The following is a 26,015-nucleotide window of genomic DNA, read 5'->3' on the forward strand; positions in this document are numbered from 1 at the left end:
CTATTTCTAAAGTTATTTATTACCTCTAAATGCTACAGGGAAGTCTGGGCTGGCTGATAATTTAGAAAGATCAACATGCATGATTTCACAGGAGGATAGTTAACCCTTTAAATGTGTATTCCAGTCCATTTCCATGAGTGGTGTCTAACTAAATCCCTTCTCTTACATTTTAATCATATCACTTCCTTTCGTGGATGATGATTTCCGCTGTTTTAATCAGAAATTCAGCAGGTGCCTCCGGGGGAGTGGTACGATCCAGGAAACAGTCCTCGGAGCCAGGGCAGGGCGTGGGCTCAGGGGCGGGCCCCGCTCCCTGCACCAGCTCCCGCTGCCCGCTCAGTCATACTTGCTTTTTCTCTTTGCCCTCTTCTGTTCGATGTATCTCCTCAAGTATTCGAGGTTACTCTCGATCTTGCGTAGGTAAAACTGGAGCTCGGAGCCTAGAAAATGTTCTATGAAAAGAAGAGTTCATAGAAAGAGGTCACAACTTGGGAGGTCCCCATGATGAGAGAACATGGGACAGCCAGGCATCCACCCCTACGCGTGAGTTCAAGGACATGTCTTTGACTCCTCTGCAAGCCCGTGCTTCCATCCAACTGGCTTCCGCGCATCCTCACTGTGTCTGCATTTGGGCTCACAAGCGCCCAAAATCCAGGGGTGACATGTCGCAGGGGGTCTACTCTTGCACCTCAGTTTCTCACGTGAAGCTCAGTGGCCCTTCCTTACCTTAGAATACATGGGTATTTTCTAATAAATAAATTGCAGGAGGTCTGTATTTGACCCTTGTCTCGACTTTGTAACTGACCTTGGCTCCTCAGGTCATGCCTTGCTGACGGGTTGGTCGTGTTACAGACCTGAGATATGGAACGGTGAGCTCTCATGTGAGTCACTCAACAGGCTCACCTGGAACCTAGAAGCCTGGGCCTGAGGGCAGGCAGGTGGAGGGGGTGATGCCAAGCGCTCTCTTCTCTTATCAGCAAAGGGTCATTCTGATCCTTTGGTTGGGGTGGGGGAAGGAGCCCTCTTGCTGTCTCCTGGGAGTAACAGTAACAATCCCAAACAGTAACACTCGGAAGGCCCACAGTGGACCTATGGGCAAACAGCCGCACAGAGCACTGTGGTCTAAGGGGTACCAGGATCTGGAACATCTGAGCTCCTTTGTGAGAGTGAATTGGAGAGATGCCCACACCCGCTATCGCCAAGCAGAAAAAGCACGTGAGGTGTGGCATATGGGACACCGTGCAATCTGTGCATTTCCTCTGGGAAAGCAGGGAGCATAGCCAGACTAGAACAAGAAGGCAGGTCAAGGCCAAGTCCCTCTGGCTAGTCTGCTGGCAACGGGACTGCTTAGGAAGCTGCCGTGCTTTAGAAAAAGAAATCGTTACTGTTAATATCGTATATTGTACGATATGGGGAAATTTCTAAGTTGAATTTATTGGGGTGATGTTGGTTAATAAAATTGTCTAGGTTTCAGGGGTACAGTTCTATAACACACCATCTGTATATTGTGTTGTGTGTTCACGACCCCAAGTCAGTCCCCTTCCATCCCCATTTATCCCCCTTTACTCTTTTCCGCCTCCCCCCCTTTCCCTCTGGTCATCACCAATATGGTGAAATTATAATTATAGCTGGCATCGTATTTTTCTTAGTATTGCACCGGAGGAGCAAACTGATGCAGAGGGAAAACAATAAAGGAACCAGGACGGGAATGGGGAGAAAAGCACAGTGGGCCTTTACTGGGGGAGGGGGAGTATGTATGGAGATTTTTAAATCTCGAAAGAGACATATGAAGGTGGGGACACACTGATTGGAGACCAATTCCATTGTGTTAGAGGATGTAAAGGTGTCAGGAATGGTAAATAGGAACAGATTGTAAAGACACAGAAGCAGACAAAAAAAAAGATGGGAGAATATTTCTATCCTTACAACCACAGACATCAGGTGAGCCAAGACCACAGTTGGAGCCTATCCCAGTGGCGAGCGATTCCAGGGGACATGGGACCACCTATACCTACATCCGGCGCCCTGCTGTCAGGGCTTGATCCCCAAGAAAGCGTGGTTCACAGTACATGGTCTGGTTAGCCCTACCTTGAAGGAATGCATAGGAGGAGTTGAGATGAGCTTGGGCTACAGACCAAGATAAAGGTGTGTGGGAAATCATTTGAGTTGGGTTAAATAAGGTAAACTTGAGCCTACACTCATATGGGAATTTCTGGACATTGCTGACCTCTTGCTTCTCCTCCTGTCTTTGGCCAGGACCAGGGAGGTAGTAAATCACACGGTCATCCCTCCTCGTTGCCTCCTCTGTCCCACTCACTAGCATCGCGGCCTGGACTGGGAGCGTGAGCCATCCCCTTTGCTGAGCCCTGTACAGATCGGTCCGTGTGGCCTCCTACTGCTGACATGACCCTCCTTCCCTTTCTGCTGCCAGAAGAGAGAGGTCCACCAGAGAAGGAAGAAAACAGGAGTCAACAAATTGCAAAAAATGAATGAGTTGATCTTACGAGGGTTACGGTGATACATGAAGTTGGCTTCCACCACTCTGTTGTTCAGGGGCTGGGTCCTGCGGTAGTCGTTGCGGATTACCTTGTTCTGGTAGTCCAATAAGGAGTTCTCAAGCTTCCTAATCTGTAGGCAACAAGATGTGAATGATGGAGAGGAAGAGACACTTGGTGATTTGAAAGAGTTCTGTTAGAAATTGACCTAGATCTTGGCGTTATGTAACTTGGATAAAGCAGCTGGGAGATCTCAAGACCAGAGGAGGTTCTTCGGTAAGATACGTCAGGCATGGGATATTCATCCATTTCTTCTTCCAAAAAAATCTCTTTTAATCTTTTTCTATGAGTATTTGGTCAACAGTAGAAAGGAGAGAAAGAAGTAAACAGACCTACCAAGTAGCAAACTCAATTTTTAGTTTTCTCAAAATATCTGTATTTTGTCTACATCCTTGAAAGGCATTTTTGCTGCATGTATAATTCTAGATCCACTACTCATTTCTCTTGGTGCTTTAAAAATATGATTTCACTGCCTTCTGATGTTCACTGTTGCTGTGTTGAATCAATTCTCAGTTGACTCAACACAGCAACAGAGAAAAAACAGATTATCTTTTAATGATAAAGATGATATCATTAAAAATAGCCTGTTTTTTTTTCTTTCTGGCTGTTTTATAAACTTTTTTTTTTGTGGTTTCACTGTGATATGTTTAATGTGTTTTTTAAAATTTACACTGACTCCTTGGGTTTACTGAATATATGATTTGGTGTCTTTCAACTCCTCGGAAGATTTGTCAGCCAGTATTTCTCAAATCATACCTTTTTTCTATGCTATGTTTCTTCTACTAGAATTTCAACCAAATATTTGTTAGATCTCTACACTATATTCCCTTTTTTTACTTCTTTTTCATATTTTCATCACTTTTTCTTTTTGTGCTGCATTTTAGACAATTTTCTCAGCTCTGTCTTCCAGTGTACTAATTCTTTCTTGAACTGTATCTAAGACGCTATTAAAGCCATTCGATGTGCTGTGCGGCGCTAGTGAGATCCCCACGGCAGCACAGGTGCGGCGCAGCAGCCCTGCCCACGGAAGGCACCCTGGGGGCCCAGGTGTTGGCGTTAGGCGGGATGTGGCGAGCACTCCCGTTAACAGGACAGTGAAAGGGGAGGCTTTGGGGGAGCGATGCATTACCTGTGCCCTGGAGAGGCGGACGGTGTCTGCCAACAGGAACCACTGCACGTTCTCAGTACAGGGAGGAGTGGTGAGTGAGCCCTGGTAGCTGTAGTAGTGGTAGAGGTTTTCAGGAAGCATGTCCTGAATGTCAAGGCCGCTCAGAACTGTGCTTTGTCCTAACAGAAGGGACATCAGGTTAAGAAGTGTTAGGGACTGCAGCTGCCCCTTGGGGAGAGCACCCCCAAATCTTTTGGAAGTGGAAGAACATAGTCGCTGCTGGCTGGGACACATTGCCCCAGCTTCCTGCTCCCTGGAAGGGGAAGAGTGAAGACTCTGGGGAGGGACCTGCTCAGCCACTGCCTCCTGGCTGAGTGGCCCTGGCCAGGCGCCCAATCCTCCAGGGCTCCATCCTCACCTGCGACGACGGGAGGGTCAGCAGGGCTGCTGTGAGGGTAACGGGGGGGGGGGGGGGAGGGGTGTGTTTTATAAAGTGCTGGCGTGGAACCAGCACTCAGCAAAGTATTGGTCATCGTCATCATTGTTGTCATTGTTAGGCCAAGGGTACATCTTAGGATAAATGAACGAAATTGATTATGACTCCCAGAGGCTTCTGGGTAGGTGTCCTTGAAGGACCAAAATTCCTTGGTTTGGACTCCTTGAAAAGTGGGGGGATAGAGATTAGAAAGGCGGAATGAGAACCAAGCCGGGGTCCAGGCTCAGGCCTCTGGTCCTAAGCTGCTCCTGCCACGCGCATTGGGAGCTGAGCCTGGGCACAGGCAGGGGATGGGAGAGGGGGGCCACAGGTGTCTGCAGCTCTCCCCGCCCCCGCCATCGCTGCATCTGGAAAGTTCCCTGTTGTTCATGGCAGTCTGAGCTCAGCGTGAGGCTAGCAAAGGAACAGGAAGTTGAGTTGAATTTTGCTTCACTTTCTCCGAACACTTTTGCATTTCTTAAGAGCAAAGAAGATACAGTTTTGATACAGACATAAATAGGCTTGTTAAACCAAAGCTGGGAAGTATAGTAGTGCAAATCCTATGAGTAAGCAAAAGATTTCTGATCTATTGTTATTGGAAAGATTCGAGATACAACCTTCTGAAGGGCTCTGTTGCATAGATTTAGCTTCGTAAAGCTAATTTATTTAAGTGAGTCAAGAATTCCAGAGCCACAGCGCAGTTGCTATGGCAACAGGGCAGTTCCTTAAAAAAATTAAACTTAGAATTACCGAATGACCCAGCCACTCCACTTCTGGGTATATACCCAAAAGAACTGTAAGCAGAGAGGTAAAAACAATAGGCACAGCTCTTGATTTGGACGTTGGAGTCATGGAAAGAGGAAAATCAAGAATGATTTCAGGATCTGGGGCTCGGACAATGGGATGGAGGACGCTCTTTGCTGAAGTGAGAAAGTCATTTAGAAACAAGCCTGGAAAGAGATGGGGATTCAGAATTATGTTTTGGCTAAGTCAAGCTTTATTTAGGTCTATATGGCAATACCAAATAAGCATTGGATAAAGGAAGCAGAGCTCAGAAAGAGGCCAGGGTTGTGGGTAGTAGGGATCAGAAGCAGGAGTTATTGAATTGGAGGAGGCAATGGATCAGGGTCAACTAGTAGAAACAGATTATTTGAGGTCCATGGATTCCAGGTAATGTCATCATTATCCTACAGGCCGGTGGGTTTTCCTGCTGGCTTTGTTCACGGTCAGCAAATCAGCCAGATGGGTCCCCCTGGCCTCCCCCGGCCCGCCTGATGCCATCGCTGCGTGGGGGACCAGATACTGATTTTTGGAGTCCATAGCTCAGAGGTGGCAATTCAGGCCATAGGACTGACTGAGGTCACGAGGAAACATAGGGTGGGGCCCCCCCAGCATCAGAGCGGAGCCCGAAAAAGAGCTGTGCTGGGGGCAGGGGCGGGGCAAGAAGAAGAGCCCGAGTAAATGGATCATTGTTTAAGGTCGACAGAGAGAAGGGAAGGAAACTGGCCAGGCGATCTGACCGCAGGGGAGACCAGGAAGGCTCCGTGGAGTGGTGGGGCCACCGAGGGTGGGGGAGACAGGGACCAGAACTGTCAGCTCTTTCAAGGGGAGCTAGAAATGGTTCCGGGGCCGGGGGGAGTGGTGGGGTCGAGAGACACTTTTGTTTGCGTGTGTTTTGAGGTGAGAGGTGTTTGAGCGGAATGACCTGCTGAAGGATAAGCAATCAGTGGTGAGATGCGGGGCGGGGGAGTGGGGGGGGGGGCTGGAGACCAGGCCCTGAGAATGAAAGTTGCTCACAGGAGGACGGTGTCAGGCAAGGTCAGGGGCCTGTCCCCGGTTGCAGAGGTTGGGGCCTGGGGTTTGGTCGGGGCAGGCGGGCTAAGAAGATGAATCTCCTGACGAGGAGGCAAGGCAGGCACCTGCCTCAAGGAGAAGCTGAGGCCAGGGTGGGATGGGGTAGGGCTTTGGGAGAGAAGGGAAAAGCAAATGCCCAGAGTAGTGCTGTATTTTAAGATTTTCAGGCAGTGTTAGTACCTGTCCATATTTGTAGTTACAAATAAAAATAAGAGCAGGTAGATGTCTGTGTTTCTGTCCAGCCACGTCAGCCACTGGCTACAGGCTGGGAGCCGGTCTTGGGCTTTGGCAGGCGAGCCTGTGAGCGGATGGAGGGGCGAGGGCTTTGGCCCAGGCTCATCAGACTGATGGCCCATGGAAGCTAAGCTACGTAAAGAGAGATGAGAGACGTGAGGCATGACTCATCGTGAGAATGTGGAGGCCCGTGGACTGGAGGTCAGGAGAAGTGGGGGAGGGGACAAGAAGCCAGGGAACTGGAGTCTGGGCCATGTGGCCAAAGTGAGAGGCCCAAAACCAAGGCCTCACCGCTGATATGGTTATCGCTCCAGGTCAAGGGCTGACCGGGGCGTAGGCGATGCCTCTGGCAAGAACTGTGTCCAGGCGGGATGCCGTCAGGCTTCAGTGTTGCGTCTCTTCTCAGCTTGAAGCTGAGGGGACCTCTCTCTCTAGGGACCTGGATCATCATACCGGTGGGGGCCAGAGGTGAGAGTGGCTTAAGGTGACTCTCGCCACCCGGAAGTCCCAGCGTGGGAACCGACGGGCAGAGTTTATGAACAGGTTCCTCAGGGGCGTTCAGGCCTGAGCCCAGAGCAGGAACCGCTCAGCAAAGAGGCCTCGCCCAGGGAGGGCGGCACGCCCCTGGCAGCACTTATCTGCCCGCCTGCCCAGCAGCGCCACCCCCCTGTCCCTGGCCCCACCTCGCGCCCATTCCTCCCCCGTCCTGCAGCCGCTGCTGGCTTCCCTTACCTGGATGCCTGATGTTCTTCAGGTGAGAAATGAAGTTGCTGTAGTAGGTGTTTTCGGCATACTCCTTGACCTGCAGGGGAACAGAGCACAGCCTGAGTCAGGAAGGGCGGCCGGCCCGCCCCCGCTGCTCCATCTGTCTGTCGGTGGGCAGGCTGGGCAGAGCCGCGATGGCGGGCAGGAGGCAGCCCGGGTCGTGCTGGGGGACGGTCTGGCTGGTCTTTGCCACCGACCGCCTGGCCTCCAGTCTCTTCCAGGGAGACAGGCTCTGATGCCTTTTGGCAACTTCTTCATGACTAGGGATATCCCCAGGGAGTGGCCCAAGGTCACTGGTAAAATATCCCCGGGGACCCTGTCAGGACTTGACTGCTCCCATCCCTCCTGCAGCCAGATCTCTCTTCATTTCGTGTTGGAGTATTGACTTTTCAAAAGTCAGAAAAGTTGCTTTGGTAAACAAAGGTCTATTTTTAATGGTTCTTTTCAGTCCATGGGGTTGACCCAGTCTCCTTCCGCTGTGCATAAACTCCGATGTTAGGATTTATAGCTGCCATTTGCTATTTGTTTTCTAAATGTGTGACCTCATTTGGTTCCTCTGTGCCGCTTTTTGTGTTCAACAAATACCTTTTAGTGAATGTCTAGCCACGTCTCGTCATTTTCTTAGTGGTTGCTATAGTGATTACAATATGCAACTTAACTTAGGATGATACTAATGTAGTTAATACATTTAATTGTAAAATACAGCAGCTCCCAAATAGCTGTATTTCTTCCCCTCCTTTTGTCATCTGTAATTACATATGCGCACGTGTGCGCACACACACCCCCCCCCCCAAATAATACAACGGTATTATTGATTCACGCTGACTTATGGGGGTATTTAGACAAAAAATGGCATGCGTAGGCGCCCTGTGTACCCACCCACTGATCCCCTGGAACTGGCGCGCTTCGCTTCTCTCTGTGGACCTGAGCTGCTGTCCAGCGTCACTGCCTTCCAGCCAGAAGATAGCCTGTCATGCCTCTTGGAGGACAGGTCTACTGGCAGTTACCTCCCTTTCTCTTCAGCTGGGAATCTCCTTATTTTGCCTCATTTTTGAAGGGCAGTGTAGTGGGGTATCAGCTTCCTGGTTGACGATCATTCCATTGCCTTCTGATAACTGGTTTCTAATGAGAAATCAGCCATTAATTGTACTGTCGGTCTATGTACATAACAGTCTTTTTCTCTTGTCACTTTCAGCAGTTTGACTGTGATGTGCCTGTGTATTTGTCACACATGGGGTTGGCTGAGTTTCTTGGACTGGTAAATTGATGCTTTTTATCATATTAGGGGAATTTGGGGCCATTGTTTCTTCATTTTTTTCTGCCACTTTCTCCCTTTGCTCCTGGGACTCTCATTGCAACCTTGTTGGGATGTGTGATCTTGTCCCCGTGAGTCTCTAAGGCCATATCTGTTTTTCTTCAATCTTTTCCCCTTTGTTCTTCAAGTGGGATAACTCATTTGACCTACCTTCAAATGCACTGATTCTTTCTTTTGCTGCCTCAAATCTGTTTTGAGCCTATGTTGTGATTTTTTTCATCTTGTTTATTATACTTTTCAGCTCTAGACTTCCATTTAGTGCATTTTTATAGTTTCTGCTTCTTTATTGAGACTTCTCTTTTTGGATCATTGTCATCATATTTTCCTTTAATTCTTTGAAAGTAGTTCTTTAAAGCCTTTGAACACATTTATGACAGTTGGGGATTTTTTAATAATTTTTTTTAGATTTTATTTCTTTATTTTTAGGAGAAATTGAGGGAGAGAAACATCAGTCAGTTGCTTCTCACATGCCCCTAACTGGGAATCTGACCCACAACCCAGGCACATGCTCTGATTGGGAATCAAACCAGCCACCTTTTGGTTCACAAGCCATACCAGCCAGGGTACAGCAGTTGTTTTAAAGTATTGTCTGCTAGCCCCGGTCGGTGGCTCAGTTGGTTGGAGCATCATCCTGTAGACCTCAAGGTCATGGGTTTGACTTCCAGTCAGGGCACATGCCTAAGTTGCAGGTTCAGTCCCCAGTTGGTCAGGGAGCAAAGGAAAGGCAACTGTTTCTTTCTCACATCAATGTTTCCTGCCCTCCCTTCCCCTCCCTCTAAAAATTGATAAGCATTTTCTCAGGTAAGGATAAAACAAACAAAAAGTACTATCTGCTAAATCACTCTGAGTCCACAGAGTCAATTTCTATTGGCTGCTTTTTTTTTTCTCCTAAACATGGATCACATTTTCCTATTCTTTTCCATGCCCAACTCTTTTGTTGAAAACTGGACATTGCTAGATAATATATGGCGGCAAACATGAATTCTGCTTTTTCTGTGTGTTGTTTGTTTTGTAACTGGCCTCGGGCTCATCCTCAGGATATGACTCCCCGGCAGCATGTGGTAGCTAACAGATCTGCTCTACTCAGTTTTCATTTTTCTTAAAACAACAGGAAGTTATTCTCTCACATCCTGGAGGCCGGAAGCCTGACGTCATGGTGCCGGCCTGGCCAGGCTCCCTCTGAAGGCTCCGTGGGAGCCCCGTCCTTGCCTCTCCCGGCTTCTGGTTGTGGCCAGCAGTCCTTGGGGCTCTTTGGCCAGCCCAGCCCGTGCTTCACTCCAGCCTCCGCTTCCCTCGTTGCGCAGCCCAGAGGTTCTGCCTCTGCTCAGTCCTTACACGTCAGTGTTATTTTTCAGCTGGGCCCCTGGTGCCACCAAGGGCCTGCAGAACTCTGGGGCTAGCCCGTGCTCTGAGCGGAGACTGTGCTCCAGCGCCCCGCGCCCCTCAGCTCGGCACCCTCTGTGGACGGATCCGGGCGAGGGTTCGGAAGCGCGTTCAGGTCCAGCCAGTTCTCCAATTGGCCTCACCCTCGACTCCCCACCTCTCGGGGTGCTTACAGCTCCTCCCTGGCTCTCTCATCTCCAGAACCCCTTGGATACATTCCTGATCAGCCTGCCGTGTGCCGCGCACCCCAGCTGAGGCTGAACCTCAGACTCTCAGAGCTACGAGCTTTCCCTCTGCTGTCTGTCATTTGCTACTTTTATTGTCAGCGTCCCCCACCATGAGTTTTCAGCTTCTAGCCCAAACCCAGTCAGTCCCTTCCCCGGGGCGGTGAGGAGGCCGGTTTTCCTGCCCAGCCTGCCTCGCTGCCTGAGTTGGGCTGAGGGGGTGGCGACAGCCCCAGGCAAGAGGTCCACAGGCTGCCATTGTGCTCACTCAGACTCTGGCCATTTTGCACAAGTAAATGCCAGCATTTGTTGCTTGCCTCTGGTCCCTTTCTAGAACACTGATGTGGTTGTTTGTGATAATTTCATCCAACTTAACACCTGTTGGGGGGAGGGGGTCGGATTCAGCGCCCACTTGGTGCCCCCGGTTGTCAGGCCCGCCCTCCAGACTTCCGCAGACAGGCAGAGCTGTTGCTTTGCCCGCTGGGTTGTAGGCTTCCCCGTACCCTCAGGCCAGGTGATGTCCATCAACCCTCCTGTGATCCAGCTCTTTTAAGTAAATTTGCCCAAGGTCCCCAAGTGTGGGAACACAGAAGGAATGTGGGCTAGAAAAAGGTAAACCTTCCAACGAGTCGGCATGAACAGGGATCGTGAGCTAAGAAGCAGATGAGAAGGGACAGGAAGGCAGGCCCTTCGCCTACGCCGGGCGCCCTACTTGGGCGCCAGTCCGCTGCTCCCCGTGCGTGTGGGGTCTCAGCCTACCTCCACCAGGGCTGCCAGCACGGCCAGGCCATCCGGGGCACTCTTGGCGACGTTGTAGCTGCTGTACTTAGAATTGTAGTGCACGACGTGAATCTGGCGGGGCAAGAGAGGCTAAGTCAGGGGCAGTTCCTGTGGACTCGCTGCATCAGGTTTTCGAGGCAGGAGAACAAGGATGCTCTATTGAGGCCTCAGGCTGCCCCACACAAACCACTCTGACCTCCATCTCCCTTTGTCTAGGCTACGAGATCTGTCAAGACCAGAAAGTTCTCCAGGAATGGAAAGAGCATGAATGGAGTCTGGGAATATGGCAATTCAAGGGTGTTTCCCTGACCCCACCTCCCTCCAGGTGGACAAGCTGGAGAGTACAGAGCCATCATCAGGAGGCTCCTGGGTTCTCCTGAGATCCCTGTGGAGTGGACATGGGTCCCTTGGCCAGTGAGGCCACTGGGGGCCTGTGATCATCCTAAGGACAGATCCGAGCAGGAGAGGGAACCTGCAAGATCTAACACGTAGAAATCCCGCTGCAAGGAAAGAGGGCTTGCCCCGCTGTGGGGGGCGTGTACTCCTGCCTCGCTGTGACTTCTGTGAGAGCGGGGACCTGGCCTGAACCCTGGCACAGAGCAGCGATCAGTGAGTAGTTGTGAGTGAATGAAAACCAGCTCGGCCTCTGGTGGTCCTGGCGTCACCTCTGCACAAAGTCTGCATGGCTGTTTGAGTAAGAAGAGTGACTACGGGGCCTGAAGGAACGGGACCTGGCCGGGGTCCTCACGGTACCTCTGACACATATCTGATGCCGTCGATGGTGTGCTCGGAGCCGCTGATCTCGGAGGACGCGCCGCCCCAGTGGAAGTGCATCTGCTGGGCTACGTACTCGGTGCCGTCGGAGGCCGTCATGCGCATGGTGGGCGGCAGGCTGATCTGCACTGTGAGAGAGGGCGAGGGGTGCGGTGGGCGGGGTGGCTCGGGCCTGCTGGCTAGGCGGCCTCCCTGGCCACTTGCCCGCTCCTGGGGCATGAGCTCCAGGGTCACCCGTGGGCGGGGCGGCTGGCCCCCAGGGCGGGCTGGGGACCAGGCCCTGAGTCAGCTGGGCTCGGCAGGCGCCTCTCCCAGGGTGCACACCTGCCCACCCTGACCCAGAAGGTCAGGGCGGGACCACAAAGTGGCAGGTCTCGCTTGCTGGCCCGAGGGAAGGAAGAGGCCCCGAAATGCCACAGCCAGTGGGTGTGGAAACCAGAGGTTCACTCTCCACTCCCGGCCGCTTTGGTCCTTGTCTGTGGTGCAGGAGTAGGAGACGGGGCCTCTGGGGTTATTCTGATTCCCTTTACTCCTCAGAGTAAGCGCCATGTCTGGCGCTGAGCCAGGCGCTGGGCCAGACCAGTCAGTGAGCCGAGGTCCCTCCCTTGGAGAGCCCCACTCACAGTGGGGCTGAAAGCACCTCTCCAGAGAACAGTGTTGTTTGTCTCCTTACAGTGCCTCGGGCCCGTAAGCTTTCCTGGAGTCTATGAATATGTATTGGGGGGAATTAAAAATACATATATTAATCAGTACTGCTCCACCAACTGGTACTAGTCTACAACAAAATAGAGAAATTGAGAATAAGCGTAAGCAACTTTTGTAGCAATTTTTCTCAACATCTGGGTGTGTTTTCAATTTATTTTTATTGAAGTGTAATTTATGTCCATTTAATATAATAAAAGTGGGGCACACAAAAATATAAAGTATAATTTGAAATTAAAAACAGAATACTATTCACATTAGCAACCCTCAAAATTAAATATTTAGGTAGAAATCTAACAATATACATACCAGAGCTATGTGAGGAAAACTACAAAAATCTAAAAGAAATCAAAGAACTAAATAGAGGGATATCGCATGTTCTTGGATAAGAAGATCCAACATGGTCAAGATGTCAGTCCTTCTCAAGCTGATCTATAGGCTCAGTGAAGTCCCACTTCAAACCCCAGCAAGTAATTTTGTGGACATCAACCAACCGATTCTAGAAGTCACATGAAGCGACAGAAGACCCAGAACAGCCAACTCCATATTGAGTAAGAGCACAGTCAGAGCACTGGCATGCCCTGACTCCAAGACCTACCATGAAGCTGCGTGCTCAGGACAGTGTGGAGCTGTCCGAAGAACGGACACATGCATCAGTGGGACCGAAGGGAGAGCCCAGAAACAGACCCACGGACATGCAGTCTGCTGAGCTAACGAGCAAAGGCAACAGAGTGGAGCATAGATAGTTTCTCCAACAAATGGTGTTCAAACCGTGGATGTCCACGTGAAAAAGAATGACTCTAGACACAGACGTTAGACTCTTCACCAAAATTAACTCCAAGTGGATTACAGACCTAAATGGTAAAATGCAAAACTATACAGCTCGTAGAAGACAACATCAGAGAAAACATAGATGACCACAGGTATGTGATGACTTTTTAAATACAACATTAATCATATATTAATTAATGAAAGAAATAATTGATAAGTTGGACTTCACTAAAATTTAACACTTCTGCAAAGACCTGTATCAAAAAAATCAGAAGACAAGCACAAGTTGGGAGAAAATATTTGCAAACTACGCATCTGAAAAAGAGCTGTCATCTAGAATATAAAATGAGCTCTTAACAACTCAACAATAAGAAAACAACCAACCTAATTAGAAAATGGCCCAGAGACCTTACCAGACACCTCACCAAAACAGATACACAGATGGCAAACAAGCATGTGAAATGATGCTTCACACAGCACATGTCATCCGGGGAATACAAACTAAAACATCAATGAGCGACCACTGCACACCTGTTATGCAAAATCCAGAACGCTGACAACCCCAAATGTGGGTGAGGACGTGGAGCAGCAGGAACCTCAGTCAGTGCTGGAGGGAATGCAACGCAGTGCAGCCACTTTAGAAGACAGTTTCACAGTTTCATACAAAACTAACATACCCTCACCATACGATCCAGCAGTCACACTCCCTGATATTTACCCAAAGGAGCTGAAAACGTAGGTCCGCACAAAATCCTATACATGGATGTTTATAGCAGCTTTATTCATAATCACCAAAGCATGGAAGCAACCAAGATGTCCTTGGGAAGGTGATGAATAAATGAACTATGGAACATCCAAGCAATGGAATACTATTTAACGCTCAAAAGAAATGAGCTATCAAGCCATGAAAAGGCACAGAGGAACCTTAAATGCACATTGCTAAGTGAAAGAAGCCCATCTGAAAAGCTACATACTATGTGATTCCAACTCTATGACATTCTGGAAAAGGCCAAACTATAGAGGCAGTAGAAAGATAGTGGTTGCCCGGGGCGGGGGTGGAAGGGGAGATGAATCGCCAGAGCGCAGAGAATAATCAGGGCAGTGAAAGTACTCGATGACATTATGGTGATGAACACATGTTATTATACATGTCCAGCCCGAGAATGTGCAACACCAGGAGTGAACCCTAAGGTAAACTAGGAATTTTGGGTGATTATGAGGTGCCAACGCAGGCTCAGCCTTGGTTAAAAAAAAAGAAAAAGGTACCATTTTGGTGAGTCATGTTCATAATGGGATAAGCCACACGTGCAAGGAGTAGTTGAGAGATTGCTGTACTTTCAGCTCAATTTTGCTATGAACCTAACACTGCTCTGAAAAACAAAGTCTATTGTCCTGATCAGTGTGGATCAGTGGGTTGGGCTTCATCCTGTGAAGCGAAAGGTCACTGGTTTGATTCCCAGTCAGGCCTCATGCCTGGGTTGCAGGTTCAGTCTCTGGTCAGGCATGTTTGAGAGGCAACTGATCGATGTTTCTCTCCCTCTCTTTCTCTCTCCCTTCCCCTCTCTCTCAAAATAAATAAATAAAATCTTTAAAAAGAAAAGTCTATTAAAAATGTGTATTATATATTATATAAATAGGTAAATAAGTACATGTCTCTTAGGTTTCAAAATACTAAAATAACCCTGCAAAATCAAAATTAATGTTTATTTACATCATGTCAACTTTATTGTTAAACTTGGTATTCATCAAAATGTCATTAGATTTGAAAATCTGTAGATTAAGTTTTTTTTCCTTCAAGAGAATTCCTGAATGTGCATGGAACTGGCTGAAAACATATAGCCAGTTGTAAAGAGTAGCCAAATAATCTCAAAGGCTAAATTATAATAATCTTTCAAAATACATGAAAAAATATGAGTGATGTGAGCTGTGAGTATATTCTGTTTGATATGCTGGAGGTTGGGCTGGGGACCCCAAAGGGACTGGCTTCTGGCGTCCACAATGTTCTGCAAACATAAAGCGCGGATTTGACAGTTGCCCCGCCCAGCCTTCTGAAGTGGGGGTTGTCAAAAGACCTTGTTTTTCCTGCCCAACCTTCCCCCCTTTCTAGGAGGGAACAGAGGACAAGAGTGGCTTGAAACCTCTGAGAAACACTGGGCCTACCTGTTGGGCGCTTTGAGCCAATCAGACTCAATAGAGAAAACATAGATCAGATGGGGCGCAGGTCAGCAGAGCACCCAGGTGGGTCGGTCCTGTGGCTTCCGCAGTTTTGCCACGGTCGCCTGAATTTGACTCTGGCTGGGTCTGCATGAGCTCAGGAGAGGCTAATGGGGACTGAAGGAGCCAGCAGGGGACTGAGCCCGAGGACAGAGGCTGCACAGCTTCTGAAGAGCCTCCTCGTTTCAGGGCCTTAGCGCTGCTCAGCCCTCTAGCGCCCCAGCTGTGCTCCAGACCCCGGGCTGACCACCCACCCAGCCCTTACCTGTGTGGCCATTGTTGGTCATGGGGAACTCGCCCCCCTGGGCCTCGTAGCCGGTCAGGTTCAGAGCTTTCAGGGAGGGGTTGTACTGCACCTTCTTCCTCTGCAGGTTGATGGGCGACTGTCTCTTCCCCCCGCAGGCGGGGTACTCCCTGGGCCAGTGCTCCTCATCCAGTGCCCCCTCTGAGACAGGAGAGAGCCAAGGGGGTCACAGCTCGAGGTGACGCCAGGCAGAGCCGTCCCTGGGGCACCTCCCTCAGGGCTCCAGCCAGAGCCTGCAACTCACAGCAGTGCCTGCCCAGAGCAGGGAGTGCAGTGCAGTGGCCAGGCCAAGGCCAGAGTTCTGCCTTCTAGAAAGCAGAAGCAGGGCCTCAGAAGAAGGCGGGAGGAGCATCTAAATCAGCTGCACGCACCCTGGTGTCGAGCATGGGCACAGGCACCCAGTGTTGCTGTTGCAACCCCCTGCCCAGGGAGCATGACTTAGCATTTTGAAAATGATCAAAGTTTTGACCACAGAGCTTCAGTTTCCCTTTGGGTCACTCAGCTGATAAATGCACTAGCGCCCCTTGGGCTTAGCACCACTGTGCTGCTTTCAGGGGCACAGTTCCCTTCCCAGACCCTAACAGTGTCACGCCCCCCGCCCCACCAAAGGCAGGGATGGCAGGAGGGCAGGACCCGCCACCTGCTTTCCTCCCTCCAGCCCCTTTCAGTTGGTTCCCACCTGGGTGCCTACACCTACGGATTCAGGACAAGCAAGGAAGCTCCGTGTTCAAAGATGAGCAAATGATTAGTGTAAAAAACACATCGAAGTAAGGAAATTTCTCTTTCTCACTAACCATAGTGGAGAGAGGGGTGGCCTCCGAATAGCTGTGGGGCCTGGTCTCACCCGCCTGCAACTGGGACGCAAGCTCTGCTCTCTGCTGGGGCACAGCCACATGGTATGGGTGCAGCTTGTTTTAAGGAAGACGTTTGTATTTGGGGCCTCTCAGGGACGCTTGGTTTTGCAATAGAAAAGTCAGTTCTGCTCTTTTCTATTTAATATACAAACCAGCTTTTAAACAATTCGTTCCTAGAGGCAGACCCCAGGATCAGGCCAAATTTCCCGAAGACAGTCCAGATCAGAAGGCTTGGCCCAGGCCCTGCCAATGTGGAGGGTGTGCGTGGGTGTCAAATATTCCCTGAGGGTACTCGCAGTAGCTGCCCCCAAGTCCCAGGCCCTTGGTGGCTTCCCAGAAGGCCCACAGTCCCAGAGGCCAGCTGAGTTGGGGAGGACAGGGCCTGCCCTGTCGGCTCCTCTCTCTTCCTTGGCCTCGTCCCAGCGCCAGTGGGCCGGTGGCCTCGTGTGGGGTCACTCTGCTCCAGAGCAGAGCGTGTGGCCAGCGCTGGCCGTCCGGCCCCGGGAGCTGGGCTTCCTGAGCCCCCCTGAGATGTCTCTAACCCTGTTACCCTAGACTTAGCAGGACACACACCCACCCTGAATGTGCTTCCCCCTGTGACTGGGGGGGGGGGGGGGGCGGGGAGGGAGCTGTGCAGAGAGTGGGCTCCACGCAGGGTTTGCTCAGAATAGATGGGGGTAAAGGGAGGCAGGCACTCTGCATTGCCATGTGGAAGGGGTGCTTCGCGTCCGAACCCCACAGACGTGGGGGTCCTGTCTTTGGCTCACATGTGGGCTCAACACCAAGGGCTTTGATTTTACATTTGAAAGTCAGGTTTCAGTGAAGTGTAGATTCAAGGGTCAGCAGGGGTGTGGCCACCGAGGGAGGGCAGCTGGAGGTCACCTAAAGGTCCCCGGGTTCCCAACGTGTCGTGTTGTTCTGTGTAAACCACGCAGTGTGAAACTGCTGAGAGGAAGGCGTCCCCACACCCGCACACCCTCCGCAAGACTGCAGGCAGCCCTTTCTGGCGGCTTTATTTTCCACTCACAGACCAAGAAAGCCGGTGCCTGCAGCCAGAAGCCAGGAGCAGGCTCCCACGCCCGCCCCGTGGGCTGACGAGGCTTCAAAGCAGAAGAGCTGCAGGTGGGCCAGGGATCTGGGCAGGGCCAAGCGAGCTCCTTTTTTCCTGAATCAAGGTTTAGGTTCAGTGTGTCCTCTGTGCGCCCGAGGCATGGAGCCGGCGATGGGCAGAGCCCAGCTTGGGGACGGCACATGGTTGGTTGTATGTGATCGGCCTCGCTTCTGGTCCTCGGAAGGAGGGCATGCCCCTCTCCACATGAGGGTAACAAGGGGCCCCGCAGGCCCTGGGGTGGGGGCTTACCTGAGTACGTCCACTCGGTCCCGTGCTGGGCCAGGGCTCCCATGAGGACCAGGGACATCAGTATCACCGGAGTCATCGTGCTGCTGCAGGTCTGGAATCAGGACCGATTCAGGGACGCTCTTTTTTTAGAAGCTCAATAACAAACTGTAAGCCACAATTTACCAGGTCTGGCTGGTTGATCCACCCTCCACTGCACCCGCTGAAACAATAACACCTCCCCACAATCGCCCTACTGACTCTTCGCATGGCGAGGCGGTGCGCACGGGCCTGACCTCCTCCTGACCTTTGGCGTCATTACCGCGTCCAATGAGCCCATGGGTTTGGCTGTGCCATGTCCTGATTTATGAAAACTCACTGGAAGGGCCACACAGGGCAGCCTTTGTGGACAGGGAGACCCAGGGAGAAAGGCTCAGGGCACAGAGAAGCAGGTGGGAGGCGCTCCTGGCGCAGGAGCGCGCCTGCACCTGTGCTCCTGACGAGCCACACCCCGGGGCTGGCAGGGGGCATTGCAGGGCCTGAAAACCCTTGCCAGATCCCACCTGGTATTTTCCGTTTGTCCCAGCAGCCACCCCTGCAGGCCTCTGCCAGGCACCCTGGGGAGCGCCTGTCCCCACCCCCTGCCCTGTCGGTGTGGTGGGGAGACTCCTCTCTGGGGCCAGGCACTGCGTTCTCATCCTCGCCCTGAACGCAGCGACTGACCCCAAGGCCCCGGCTCAGGAACCGCGTCCCAGGTGTGCATCCAGGCCACCGAGCTGGTGTGCGCGCCTGTGTTTCCCCATGAAACACACGTGTTCCAATAGCTGTGATGAGCTCTGTCACCTCCCAACCCATCGAACATGTCACATTAGTGGATTGTCTAACCTTCCTGCATCCGCGTGGGCGCGCAGCCCTTGAATTTAGCTGAAGGAGAGGCTTTTGAGTTGATGTCCGCTGACAGGCTAGCATTTTAGATGCCCTGCAGAGAGGGCACAGGCAGAGGGCAGCAGCGTCCCTGTAGGGTGCCTGCCGCCCTGGCCAGAGCAACGGGCTGCCCTCTCTGGAGAACAGAGCTGAGCCCCTGTCTCATTTATGTCCTGGCAGACTTGCCCCTGGAGCCCGAGGGGTGCTAGCATGATAACACGGCCGTGAGCTCAGCATGGGGCAGGGCAAGGGTTCCGAAGCCAGGTGGATGGTGTTCAAATCCCTGCTCCGCCACTTACGAGCTGTTTGACTTTTGGCCAGATACTCAACTGCTCTGTGCCTCAGTTTTCCCATGTCTAATAGGACTTGTTCAGGTACCTCCCTCCTGGGGATTAACAACAAATTTGTGTGTCGTACTCAGGGCAGTGGCGAGGCTATGGCAAATGGCATTTTCGTCTCTTCAGGCCCCTCATTCTGTGGAGAAAGGACGTGATTTACCATTGTCACCCAGCCTGTTAGTGAGGGAGCTAGAGGCAAAAATGAAGGACCCCCCCTCCAGCTCATGGAGCGCTTTCCCCCACTTTCAGTCATGAGAGACCCGCTCTGCAGCTTTGCCAGTGAGTCACACCCTGCCTGCTGGGCCCAGCCCTGCTGAAGGGCCACCTTGTAGATCCCATGCAACCCCCACCTCTGCTGAGGACAGCAAGGATGGGCAGTGACCTTCAGGCAGGCCAGGGACCCCTGATTTCCAACTGGCAGGAAAACACAAGCTGAGCCGACTGATTTTTTTTCTGGGGATCCAGAGTCAGAATTAGGGAGCTAGACCTGCAAAATCAGGACGTGGGGGAGGCCGGGAGTTCGGATCCACCGAGGAGGGAGGCTGGAGAGAGAAGGAGCTCTGAGTCAGCGAGCGCGCAGCCCAGCTGCGCAGAGCGGTGGAAGGAGCGGCCCTGGCGTGAACAGACACTGGGGAGAAGCTCGGAGAAAAGGGGCTCCAGGACCTGGGCCCCCCGTGCCAGGGCCAGGGCCAGGAGGAGAGGACGTGTCCCGCCACCGGTGGCCCCCTGCCCCCGCGCCCCACAGTGTCCTGCTGCCTTGCTGTCTCACTCCGGGATGACTGGGGAGCCCTGGTGTCTTATTGTCCCACCAAGTCCTCACAGCAAGTGCAAGGGTCCCTTTGTCAGTCTGTCCTTTCGGCAGCCCCACCATGGAGCCCTACGGCAGCACGTTCACGCGCCAGGCCTGAGGCTGCGCCCTGGGATCGCCGCACCTTGGCTCAGGCAAGAGTCTGAGCTGGCTGGTAACCTGTGCAGCTGGCTGCTGTTGATAATAGGTGGTTAGGGTGAGCAATTAAGTTAATTAAGCCATCAGACCAGCCAGGCCCATAAAGTATAAGACCCGTCTCCAGTGAAGAAACATGGCTAAAGAAAGAGGGCGCCCCCCCCACCCCTGGGCAGCTTACTCCTGTGACGTAACCCACAGGGTCAAGCCAGGTCACTTTTGTTGCCTGTCTTCCTCACTGTCTTCTTCACCCCTAAAACTTTCCATCAACTTTGAACATGACTTTCCTTGTACTTGTGAAGCCCGTTGTTTCATTTTGAGTTTTATGTCTTGTGTTTTTAGGGTGTCACGTTAGACTTGCTTCTGCCTTCATCTAACCACACCTCTAGCCCATCTCGGGGGTGTCTTAGACTAAACGCCTGTTTTCTTCCAGGGCCCAGTTTGAAGCACCATCTGTGAGATGGGTTGACAGCTATGCTATTTTCATCACAACATAATGTCACCAACAAGAAAAGAGCTTTTGTTCTTTCTTGGTGGTGCCACAGCTCCGTGGCAGAGGTCCATTGAAGCAAAGAAAAAGATGAGAACAGGGAGGTGTGTTCAGTCCAGGTGAGCGGGGAAGCACCATCAGCCAAGATAAATAGGGAAGTACTGAGAGCCCCGCTGAGCAGGGAAGCATGGTTAACGCAGGTGAGCAGGGAGGGTGGCCAGCCCAGGTGAGCAGGGGGGGTGGCCAGCCCAGGTGAGCAGGGGGGGTGGCCAGCCCAGGTGAGCAGGGGGGGTGGCCAGCCCAGGTGAGCAGGGGGGGTGACCAGCCCAGGCCTGCAGGGAGCCATGTCGGTCCAGGTGAGCCAGAAGGGGTTATAATCCCAGGTGAACATGGAGACACCCTCCGCCCAGGTGAGCCAGTGCGCAGGTTTATACAGAACTGGCACAGAAAGATGAATCTGCCTGCAGAAGTGTACGGACATTTTGGCTACAAAGAATAACAGACAGGATGTTCTGTTTTATGCAGGAGTTTCAGCTCTGGAATCAGGAAGAATGAGTCATTCTGGACACGTGGGTTTTCTAGATGGTTAAAGGCTCAATTCTATATAAGCAGCAAGACATTTTGTCCATTTCAGATTAAAACTTCTAAAACATATCACACTCTTCCCTGCTTTCTTAAAAAAAAGATAAAGCTGAATGTAATCAAACGTTTCTTAATGACCAAGGGCCATCAACATGAAAGTTAATTATTAGCCTGCTTTGTAATATATTGATACCCAGAGGGCCTGTAACTAAATAGATGGCTGTTCTCCCCACATAAAATGCCCCCTAACTGTGGTTTTTTCATTTCTTCCATCTGATATTGTGGGCAGGGGAAATGAGCTGGCCTCCTCAGTTATTGAAGCAGGGTATGCCTCTGTTCCTAGGTGATATCCAGATTACTAACACCCATGGCCGGCCAGGCAGACGGGAGTCTGGTGCTGCAGCGCGGCCCAGAAGCCCCTGCCGTGCCAGCAGTTAGCTAACCGTTTAGCTGGTGGGTTACAGGGAGATGGGAGGGGCCTGGGGCGGGGCAGGGCAGCAGGTGCACGTTCATTTTTAATAGCTCGCATTGCTAACACAGGCTGCCCGCTGTTGCCACATGGAGTTGTCTGTTTGCTTCCCCCACCTCCTGGCTTCTGATTTGCTATACTGTTACCTGTCTGGCCAGAAGGCAGATGACTACACTGTGTAGAACTGTGTGCACAAGAAGATGGGTAGAGCTGGAACCGAGAGCCCAGAGGCTTTGCCAAAACCTAAGCACGGGAGTGGCGGCGGCAGCATGATGATGTGAGAAGGCTTCCTGGTCTCCCCCTCAAAGTTACAACAAGTTGGACAACTGCAGTCCAACAAAGAATTCCCTGCTCAGCACACACACTCGTCTGGGAGAGCCATGCGTGAAGCCACCTGGAGGTGGGTGTATGGGAGTGCACAGAGGAAGGGGACGGGGAAGGACAGAGGGGGAGCCACAGGCGCAGCCTGGCACTAGCAGAGCCGGTAGCCGCGAGGGTGAGCTTGCAGCGCTCCCTCACACAACAGCTCAGAGGGGACTGGAGGGGACAGGAGGGCCAGAGGCAGCACGGTGGCCTCGGAGGCTAGTACACATCACGGCAGGGCACAGTGATGGGGCAGAGGTGCAGTTCCAAGGTGCGGCCGCTGTGCTGGGTGCAGGTGCTGGGTTATGGGTTACAGCCCTCACTCTGCAGGTGGCAAAGGGGCGGAAACACCATTCTCGCCTGAGTGGCCAGTACACATCTCGTCAGTGGAATAAACAAAGTCACAGATGCAGGAGCCCACCTCCCACCCACTGTACAGAACCCAACAGAAGGACCTGGGGCACCCCAGTTGAGCACCACTGGCAGCTTCTGGTTGCAGGGGGACAGTGCAGGAATGCACAGGCTCAGAGCCCCGTGCCCCCCACATCCCACGGGGTTGGTGCCCTGAGACCCAGGCGCTCCTGCCCTACAGGGAACGCCTGCCTCTCTGGGGAATGTGGGGCAATTTCAACAGCCAAGGCAATAGTGCCCCCCGAGACCTCCCAAGCCCCAGGAGGGCAAGTGAGAGACAACAAAAACCTGTGCGATACCACCACTTACTGGAAAGTAAAGGAAAGACCTCTGCTTACCTCTATTTATCAGCCTGCCAAATTGTTAAAAGCCAAAAACAGTACTTAAAAGGGAAGGTATCAGTCCCTCAAATGACCAGGCAGATAATAATCCATGGAATAGTATGAATAACCAACATAATAAGGTAGCTCAGAAAGAAAACTGAAATCCCCAGAAAGGAAACTCAAAGGCGTGAAAGACTGTGACTTAAATGACCGAGGGTTCAAGGTCACTCTTCTGAAAAAAGTCGGCAAGGTACAAGAGAACTCAGAAAGGCAGTTCAGTGGGCTCAGGCGTCACATCAGCCAACAAAAGGAGTGCTTTACCAAGGATAATGAAGAAGGGCCAAACAGCAGTTCTGGAACTAAAGAGCTCAATAAATGAGACGAAGAGTGAATTAGAGAGCTTAGGAAATAGAGCAGACTAGATGGAGGAAAAAATTCGTGATCTTGAAGATAGAAATCTAGAAAGACATCTATGAGAACCCCCTGACTTCATTAGAAAGAGCAATGTAAGAACAATGGGTCTACCAGAGGAGAAGACAAGAACAAGTCTTTTCAAACAAATAATCAATGAGAGCTTCCCAAGCCTGTGGGAAGAGCTGGATCCTCAAACCCATAAAGCTAACAGAACAACTAATGACCTCAATGCAAAAAAACCTTCTTCAAGACACATTATATTAAAGCTGTCAAAAGTTAATGACAAAGAAAGAATTCTCAAGGCAAGGAGGGTAAAATGATTGTGTCCTATAAAGAAAACCCCATTAGAGAAGCATCAGACTTTTCAGCAGAATACAAGCTAAGGGAGAATGGATCCAATACTCAGAAATATTAAAAGAGAGAAATCACTAGTCAAGAATAATATATCCAGTGAAGTTATTCTTTAGATATGAAGAAGTAAAGCCTTTTCCAGACAAACAAAAGCTGAGGGAATTTACCACCACAAAACCTGCATTACAAGAAATATTTAAAGGAACCCTTCTACTTGAAACAAACAAAAGAAGGTTGCAAATCCATGAGTAAGGTGATTGAAAGAGAAGTGGAAATTGTAACTCTTTCAGAATAGGGTATTAAATGCTTAATTATAACAAAGGTTAAATTGGGTAAAAGCATTTAATAAAAGATTGTGGCTTCAGAGATGTCATCTGAAACATTAAATCTAGGCCATTTAGCATGGAATTTCTCATTTAAAAGACAAATTTTACTTTGGTGTAATTATTATAATGTTTCCCTTTGATCAATTTTTTTTTAATCCTCACCTGAGGACATGTTCATTGATTTCAGGGAAGGGGGAGGGAGGGGAGAGAGAGGAACATTGATGTGGGAGAGAAACATCCATGTATGAAAGAAACATTGATCAGTTGCCTCCCATATGCACCCTGAGCCAGGATCAAACCCGCAGCCTAGGTATGCGCCTGGCCAGGAATCGAACCCACATTCGGTAAATGCATGGATGGGTGGAACAACACACAGGACTCTGGCTCCCCCCGCCATCGTCAATAAATGAACATGAATATTGTCAGGTGAGGATTAAAAAGAAGAAGACAAGAAATTACAAGGGTTGAAGAGGACGTGGAGAAAAGGGAACCCTCATACTTTGCTAGTGGGCTGTAAAGTGGTACAGTCCCTAGGGAAACAGTATGAAGGTTTCTCAAAAAATTAAGAATAGAGCTACCATATGACCCAGAAATCCCTTTTCTGAGTATATACCCCCAAAAAATTATTAGTAAAGAAACACATATATACCCCTGTGTTCATTGCAGCATTAGGCACAGCAGCTAAGACATGGAAACAACCTAAGCACCCTTCAATGGATGACTGGATAAAGTGGTCCATATACGCAACAGGACACTACTCAGCCATAGGTATGATGAAATATTGCCATTTGCAGCAACATGGATGGAGCTTGAGAGTATCATGCTAAACAAAATAAATCAGATGGAAAAGGACAAGAACCATGTGATTTAACTCCTACGGTGGGCTATAAAACTAAAAACAACAAACTAACAAAACACACTCACTCATAGACACAGACAATAGTATAATGGTGACCAGAGGGGGAGGGGGGGGTTAAAGGGGGCGCATATTTGACATAAGGAGGCCAGATTCTGGGCGGTGAGCACACAATGCAGCGTATAGATGTTGTGTTGTAGAACTGGACACCTGGAATTTATATGATGTTATTAACCAATGTTACCCCAATAAGTGTAATTAAATTTTAAAAATTAAAATAAATAAATAAAACCAAAGTACATACACAAACCCAGAAACATCCTTTCTGACTACTCAAAAAATTGTTATACCCTTTCTGACTTTCAGTTTTGTCCATGTACGTGAAGCATTAGCATAACTGAATTGTCACATTAAATAACTTGCAGACTATTCAGCCGTATCAGCCCCACGTCAGCAAGGACGCCGCGCTTCCTCTCACCAGCCTCCTTGGCAATGACGATTCCCCAGTCTCGTAGGGGACTCCTTCACACCTACCCCTTTCCCAGTAACCGCATCAAAAACACCCAGTTCACACCCCAGGTGGAAATTCTCTTCTCTGCTATTAGTTTAGGTATTAGCAAAATAACCAAACCCCTAAAAATATGTCCCGCTCCACCTGCCGTCAACATCCCACAACCCTTCTCTGTGCAAACTCACCAAAGGGCGGCCCGCTGTCAGAACTGCAAGCTGCATTTGTATCTCCTGCTGGCTGTCCCTGCTGCTTGCAGTAGACCAGAGCCTGGCTTATATCCTCCTTACGTACTCCACCCCTGGTGTACTTCTGTGGGGCAGGTTGTGTGTCTTTCAGCTCCACCCTTCCTTGGTCAATAAGAAATTCCAAATCTGTACTGAGCCCTAACTCTTGCCTGGTTATGCAAGTGGAGGACTGTATTAATTCCCTGTTGCCACTGTAATAAATTGCCACAAACTCAGTGCTTAAAACAACACAGTCTGTTTTCTTACAGACATGAAAATCAGAAATCTAAAAATCAGTCTCACGGGGCTGCAGTCGGGTGTGGGCAGGGCTGGTTCCTTCTGGGGGCTCTAGGGGAGAATCTGTCCCCGTGTCTTCCTCAGCTCTGGGGCACCTACGCCCCTGGGCTCACTACCTATTCCTCCAGTCACGCAGCCTCTTGCTTATCACACCTTCTACTTTATCCATCGGTCTTCTTGCCTCCCTCTGGTCAGGGTCCTTGTGATTACATTAAGGACCCACCCAGATAATCCAGAATAACTTCCCCATCTCAAGATCCTTTCCGTAGGCCACTTTCTAACCCTTCCCAGGTTCTGGAGATTAGGATGTGGTCTTTGGGGCAGCATGGGAAAGCTTATTTATTCAGCTTATCACAAGAACATAGGGAACCACCAAGGTAAATTAAATCGTGAGTTGCTGATAATTAGGTTTAGATTTCTAAAAACACAGTAACAAGTGAGCTATGCCAAGAAGCACACCAGGGGCTCTGGCCAGGTAGCTCCATTGGTTGTAGCATTGTCCTGATATGCCAAGGTTGTAGGTTCAGTCCCCAGTCAGGCAGGGC

At 50.6% G+C, this 26,015-nt stretch overlaps 1 protein-coding gene across 1 annotated transcript; it reads right to left on the reverse strand.

Moving 5' to 3' along the window:
- On the reverse strand, positions 1-25,234 carry CA6 (carbonic anhydrase 6). The gene is made up of 9 exons (XM_054579655.1): positions 25,135-25,234; positions 17,673-17,763; positions 15,420-15,599; positions 11,447-11,595; positions 10,673-10,765; positions 6,959-7,028; positions 3,685-3,842; positions 2,505-2,628; positions 1-452 (listed from the first exon to the last, which is right to left on the reverse strand). Exons 1-9 carry the CDS (start codon positions 25,168-25,170, stop codon positions 337-339), a joined length of 1,017 nt encoding a protein of 338 aa, XP_054435630.1. The 5' UTR covers positions 25,171-25,234; the 3' UTR covers positions 1-336.
- Positions 25,235-26,015: the final 781 nt, after the last annotated feature.

Source organism: Pteronotus mesoamericanus, unplaced genomic scaffold (genome assembly GCF_021234165.1).
Source record: "Pteronotus mesoamericanus isolate MK-2021 breed Mesoamerican mustached bat unplaced genomic scaffold, CSHL_Meso_final contig_557, whole genome shotgun sequence".
NCBI lineage: Eukaryota > Metazoa > Chordata > Mammalia > Chiroptera > Mormoopidae > Pteronotus > Pteronotus mesoamericanus.

Coding starts and splice junctions, on each gene's coding strand:
- CA6 (XM_054579655.1), bottom strand. CDS start 25,170: ATGCAGCTTGCAGTTCTGACAGCGGGCCGCCCTTTG. Junction 10,766..11,446: donor GCATCAGATATGTGTCAGAG/GTACCGTGAGGA, acceptor TTGCCCCGCCAG/ATTCACGTCGTGCACTACAA. Junction 7,029..10,672: donor TGCTGGCAGCCCTGGTGGAG/GTAGGCTGAGAC, acceptor GTTCCCCTGCAG/GTCAAGGAGTATGCCGAAAA.